The sequence below is a fragment of the Grammomys surdaster genome, unplaced genomic scaffold (genome assembly GCF_004785775.1).
Source record: "Grammomys surdaster isolate TR1022 unplaced genomic scaffold, NIH_TR_1.0 242, whole genome shotgun sequence".
In the NCBI taxonomy this organism is placed as follows: domain Eukaryota; kingdom Metazoa; phylum Chordata; class Mammalia; order Rodentia; family Muridae; genus Grammomys; species Grammomys surdaster.
The window spans coordinates 8,808,706-8,815,142 of NW_021604687.1; the positions used below are offsets into that span (position 1 = coordinate 8,808,706).

General features: G+C 48.6%; 1 protein-coding gene across 5 annotated transcripts in view; it reads left to right on the forward strand.

The window, feature by feature from the left end:
- The window catches only part of Rbm33 (RNA binding motif protein 33), a 101,971-nt gene extending 96,301 nt beyond the window's left edge, over positions 1 to 5,670 (forward strand). For all 5 annotated transcript variants that reach the window (XM_028774640.1, XM_028774641.1, XM_028774643.1 and 2 more), the window contains one exon: positions 43 to 5,670. In XM_028774640.1, coding sequence (XP_028630473.1) covers positions 43 to 91 — 49 coding nt within the window. In that variant the 3' untranslated portion in view covers positions 92 to 5,670. The remainder of the gene's footprint in view (positions 1 to 42) is intronic.
- The last annotated feature ends 767 nt before the right edge of the window (positions 5,671 to 6,437 follow it).

The following is a 6,437-nucleotide window of genomic DNA, read 5'->3' on the forward strand; positions in this document are numbered from 1 at the left end:
GTCCTAGAGTGTGTGGTAACTTGTCTCTTCCAATCCCCACAGGCATATGATTGATCTGTCCCACATAAATGTGGCCCTGATTGTGGAGTGATCTTGAATGGAAACATCTGACCTCATGCTGCACACACTGTGGAATTTCTTGAAGGAAGCTGTAGGTCGGTGCAGGATCCCCAGCAGTGCAGGTCTCTCGGGTCTGCAGTTTGCCAACTTGTCTGCGCACGCACCAGCCAGCCACAGGGTGATTCCAGAAGAGAGCTGTTTAAACTGGTGGACATGGGATTGGAGTCTGGTGTTAGATTGTTTTGAATTCTGTTGTCCACAAGAACTCTGTTCTCGTGTTCTTTTGTTTCCAAGTGCTTATAATGCATGTAGACCTTGTTCTTCGTGATCCTGCTGTGTGATTGGTCACAGAGTTTTAGATTCAGAAAAGAACGTTACCAGCTCAAATTCCAAGGATCTTTTTCCACAGCAAAGAATATTTGATAATGGTTGCACTTATCTTCAGTACAGGCTAGGAAAGAGTTCTCAACCAGGCTTAACTGGAGTGGTTTCAGAAAGCCCTCACAGGCTCTGGTAAAACATAGGTAAAAATGGGTGATTATGATTGACACTCACCTGCCCTGGAAAGCCAGGGTGTGAGATGGGTGTCTGGGAATGGTGCCATGGAAGTGGCAATTCTGCTTCTTGTAAATACCTCCAAAGTGCCACCTGTTTCAGTAGAAACTCTCAGATGGGCACAGTGCTAGCTAGGCAAGCACAGGGCACTCCAGAGCCAGTGGCTCTGCCACCCTACAGGCAGCCCTCTTGGCCTAGTTTCCTGGCATAGATTGAGGCACAGCTTGAAGGGTGGTCAGACCTGCTTGAGCTTCTCTGCTTTAAATGCCCTAGCTCTGTGGCGTGTGCTGTCTGTCACTGCTTTGATTGCCTCACTGTCCTTCAGGGCTCTTGAGTTTCTTTTGGGTTGCCCTTCTATCACATGTGTGAGGGATGGATTTCTCAGCAGGGTTGATGCTGCCCAAGATAAGTGTATCTGTCCACATTAGTCATTTTGGTTGATCCCAACAGGTGAGACTTGCTTTCTACAAAGCATCCCTTGGAGTCCATGCGGGGCAGACATTGAACACAGTGCCTTATTATGTTTCTCCCATGAAAGAAAGCTTCAGTGTTTGGGTCAGACTTTAGAATGAACTGACACTAGGACACACTCAGGACTTTTTAGTTGTATTTTATACCTGTGGTTTTATCTCACGTATTTGAGTAGGATGGAGGGAGACAGAAGTCTGTTGTCATCTACTGTCGCTGGGTAATAAGGAAGGAGTTAAGCGCAGGACTGGAAGCAGCTGGCTTCCACAGCTGAAGTTTTACATTACGTTTTCAATTAGGTTGCCAGTGTTGTGACAGCTGAAGGATGGTATTCCAGGCCCCAAGGACCTTTGCATAGGGTGATTCTGAGCTGACACGATGTGCCGGTGAGGAGCACCGGGGACACAGTTGTTGTCTGGGTTCCAGGCAGTTGAGCTGTGTCTTAGAAGACCTTGTGGTATGGTGCCACCTCTGACCACAAAGCCTCTGCCTCACCCCTGCTTGGTGCACTAAGGGCCAGCCCTGCAGGGGTTGTACCCAGCTGAGTCGGCCCTAGCCCATCCATCCAAGTGCTTTCAACTGGTCGCCCCACTCTCAGTCCCACTCATTTCACTTGGATGCAGGAAATGTTGATAGATACTTTGTCAGATTCGTGAGCTTGGTAATGTTAGCTCTCATGGGACAAGATAGACGCTATGTAGGAGGTTGAGGGTTAGGACACAGTAAAATGAATTTAACAATTTCACTGCTTTTTCAAATAGTTTTGAGTGCTGGGCCTTTAAAACCCAATTATGCATTTTTGTCTGAAAAGTAGGCACTGAAGCATTGAAGTCAGGTAAGGAAACATCCTCATCAGCACCACTGTTCACCGAGGGTCTCAGGGCCACTTAGAGTGTGATGAGATCCCCAAGAGCATGTGTGTCTCTTAACTGTGCGCACATGAGCAGTGTCCTGTGAGAGCGGCTCCAAGCACTGCTTAGAACACCTTGCTACACGTTGACTTGGAGTGGGCTGTCAGACCAGGCAAGCCAGTCCTAAAGGCGTGGCTTCTGTGACGGAAACCCCTGAAAGTGAAAGAAGCAGAATTATTAGAAAGAGCGCCCCCACTTGCAGTGCCCTTCTCACAGTGAAGTCAGACCGTGGAAGATCTGCTGCAACCATTATCTCTGTTCTTTGTGTATCATGCATTTAAAATGAGATGGAAAAGCATTAGTATACTGTGTAAATATGGACCTTTTCAGATTAAAACGTTAATGGAAATGCTTTCAACTCAAGCAGCAACATCTTAGCTATTTGTTAGTTCTTTTTTGTTGTCTTATCAAAGTTTAATGGAGACACTTTCATAATTGTTGTTGTGTGTACATTTGATTTTCATAAAGATGGTAGTAAGTCAATGCATTAACCCTCATCTGTGTATTATTTGTTCACAAGTTCCAGAAGGTTGAAGGACTGACTCTCACATCTGTCCTGAGGTAGATAGTAGGGGCAGGGACAAGGTACTTCCCTTTCTCTGCCATGTTTATTTTGTGCTGTAATGAATGTGAGTCACTCGGCTGCTTACCTGAACGTAACCTTATGCTGCCCTTGGCTTGGCCACATTTGTTAAATCCTTATTGATACTCTTCTTGAGGGGGAAATCTCACCTTTTCTTTTTCAAAAAAGATTCTGAGGCAACCCTCCCACCATGACCCCCACCCAATCCAAACAGGCAGCTTCTTGTGCAGGTCCTGTGCCCATGGCTTGCTGTGGAGGAGTGTGGCTGGATCGGGGGTGGGAGGTGGGCTTTCCATTTTCATCTGGGTAGTTCTCATGTGATATGCAACAATCTGAGATGGTTGTCTGAATCAGGATGGAGCTTAGGTCCTGCACCCATTGGTCATTTTTTTTCCCCCACCAAGCAGCATTCTGCCTGAAGCAGGTAGAAGGCTTTGCTGCTCATGGAGGCTGGTAGGGAAGGCATGGGAGGGAGGACTGGGCAGTGGTCCAGTGGATGAGGAGAGACTTACAGGATGGAATGTCAGTGATGCATACCTCTGATGGGACCCCCAGAGGATGATCCTTCACTCAGGTGTAGAGGCCCACAGATGGGCATGTGAGGGAATTCTTGGGGTGACATAAGCTAGGTGAAGGAGAACTAAGCTTAAAGACTATCCCTGTCTTCTGTCTTTTGTTTTTCGTTTGTTCGTCTTTTATTTCCCTGTGGCATTATTAGGAAGGTAAGCTCGATGCAGGCCACTGACTGACACCAGTCAGAGATAGGTCCTAGTGACGACCTAAGAGCAGTAGCCCGAGAGGCCCATGCAGTAGTTAAGTATTGGTTTTGGTCATCATTAGGTGCTCTGAGGGTCTTCTCTGTGTCCTCTGACCTGAGACAAAATGCACGAGTCAGGAAGCACTTCTTTGTGCTAGAGCTGTGGGCCACACTGGGGGAGCTCTGTGGCTTGGTGTTCCCCTTCCTGAGAGTTAGCTTTAACTTTGACCCCCTGCTTGTTGGCCCCAGCTCTGGCTTTGCATCCTTACTCTCATGCCCAGTCGCTTCGTTACTCAGAGAGGGAGAAGAGGTCAGGGGGTTGTATACCTCGATGTGCGGAGGAGATAACGGGGCACAGGGTAGACAAGAGCAAGACCTCCCCCCCCCCCCACACACACACACAGAGGAAGCCGCTAGGAGCTTAGCTCAGTTATGGGAGAGCCTTAGATACTTCACCAAGTTTAATGATTCTGCAATGATGGCTGCGGTATTTTAAAGTTTATGATGAAGTCTTCTTTTTATATTTTTAAATATAAACTTGGAAAGGCATTTAGCCTTGATTTATTAAATCCTAAGGATTTCCTGTAAGGTTTTTTTGTAACCTATTTAGTTTTTGTCATTTAAAATGCCTCACTTCTTAGGTACACAAACCCATGGCTTTGTGTACTAGGACCAGAGCAACCCACTGATTCATATTGGATCCCAGGTATACCTCCTGCTGGTGTCAGGTGTCAGAAGGGACACTTGTGAGGTACCTTACCTCATTTTCCTAGAAGCTGCTGACCAGAGACCTCTGTCTGTCGTTTAGAACACGACGTGGTAGGACAACTGAGAAGACAGGTCCTTGCACTGAAAGGACTCTCCTTTCCCCTTAGACGGACAGTAGACGAGGCTGTTAAGTGTGCTCCTTGCTTCTATTTAATGATATTTGAAAGGTTTGTGGGAAATTGTAGGTGATTTAGAGAGAACCTCCTGTCGTTTTTCTTAAGAGTCACAGGTTGGATGGACAGACAGGTGCATGTTGCTGTGTTCTGTGTTGGAAAGTTTAATATGCTCTAGGCAGTAGGCCTCTTGCCTTTCTTACATGACTTTCTGCTAAACTACTTTTTATTTCAAGGACATGCACAGCAGAGGCTGGTTTGGGGACTAACGCATTCTGCATTGATGTCTTAGAGCACACACATTGTACACAGCGGGTTGCACCCAGCCCACGCTGACTGGCCGCTGAGGAGCAGATAACCACTTGTTCTTTACTTTCAGGTGCGGAATCCGGATGCTGAGCTGTGTCCTCTGTGAGGACTTCCCTCCCAGACTTTAATCCTGGTGTTTAATTTTCAGGTGCAGCAGCAGAGCCCCATGCTTTCCTTTCCCTTTAAGAGTGTCTGACGTTCTGTTCTCTTATCTCACTATGTGGCCCATTCCCCTGCCCTGGCTGGGACTCTGACTCCCTCCTTGCCTTCTGCTTCTCTTCTGTCTTGTTGACACCTGAGGTGTTGTCACTGTTCCCCCACCACACACACACACACACACACACACACACACACACACACACACACACACCAGTGAGTCCCTGTTTGCATGTTCTTTCCCTCTACTTGTATGGCTTCCACCCCTTCGGTGGCTTGAGTCAGGCCCCCTCTGGCAGGAGGGACATTGTGGACGTCTGCCCCAGGGCCACATGTGCAGCTTCTCTAACACTTTTGCCTTGACAGGTCTTTCCTTGGGATTTGCTCCTCCAGAACCTGAATTGGAGAGCTTGACCTTTTGCTTGTTATTTTGCAGTTTGATTCTGGGTTAAAGATGCCAGTGCCTTTCAGCTGTGGTCTGCATGTCATTAACCACCCCTCTCTGTTTTTACCCCTCTACCTTTGCAGGACCCGGGGCATGGGTCAGTGTTAGTGGTAGCGTGCTCTCATTCGCTTGGAATTGGTGGCCGTGTGGCCGTTATACTGCCCTTGCTGATGTGGCCCTCATCGACCTGTAATGTATGTGCGCCTCCCTGCTGTGCAGGCAGCTTGGAGTGCAGGCTGTGTTGCTGGGAGTGCGCTGGCTGCTTAGCAACCACGAGACACCACCTTGCTTTCCTCTGGCCTCCCTGTTTCTGCCAGCCCCGTGCTCTTCCCGTGAGAGTGACACTGCCGTGCTTTACTCCGGTTACCCTTTGCATTACCCACGTGGGAGCTCTTGCAGGCTGTGTATGTGAAGAGTAGTTGTGATGTAGAGGAAAAGAAATGTACTGTTGTGTGTATCATTTGTGTGCTTTCAGAGCAGAACATGTGTTTCCGCTGTACTGTAACCACAAATTCTGTCAATAAAATATTAGAGGCTTTCCTGGCTCTGGAGAGTTCACTTCCTTTTGCGTCTCTCCGCCCCACACAGTGCTCTGGGCAGTGATTGACCCTGGATGAATGGAACTGGGGAGAACGGCACTCAGCACAGCCCAAAGCTGTGGCACAGTGGCTCTTGATGGAACCATGAAATCAGGAAACTGGACAACACTCTTGAGTTCCAGAGACCTGGAAGCGACCGGCTGATGACAGGGTGTTGCTGTGGTCGGGGAGTTTGTCTCTCCTTAGAGCTATTAGCCCATTTACAGGGAATGGTTACAACTGGCAAGAGATGAATGTCATGCCACTGCTCAGAGCCCGAATGGACATGGAGGCAGTGGCCGTAACACCCCCCAGAGCTGCTAGCTCGCTTTCATGCAGATCTTGCTGTCTGGAGATTGAGGCATCATAAAGTTGTCCTGCTTCTGGATACTGTTCAAAGAGAGAAACCAGACTGTTGTGCCTGTTGGGCCGAAGGTTTCATCCTAGGCTGCGTCTTCTCCCTTCCCCCTCCCTGTGTATCTCTCCCCTTGCCTGGGCCAACTACTGTTCTGTACAGTAGTGGTCTTGCCTGCCCCTTGACTTTCTTGAGAAGGGAGTGCTTGTCACACCTGGTCCCGACCTTCAGCAGCCAGCGGCTGTCAGTGTGGCCAAGGCAGGTGCACATGCAGCCTTGCCCTGCTGGTCCCGTGCCTTGTCCATCAGGCTAAGGCTGTGTGTTGACAACAGGAAGAGACTTGGGGAAGCTCCCATTGCTTGAACAGGAAGAAGACCTT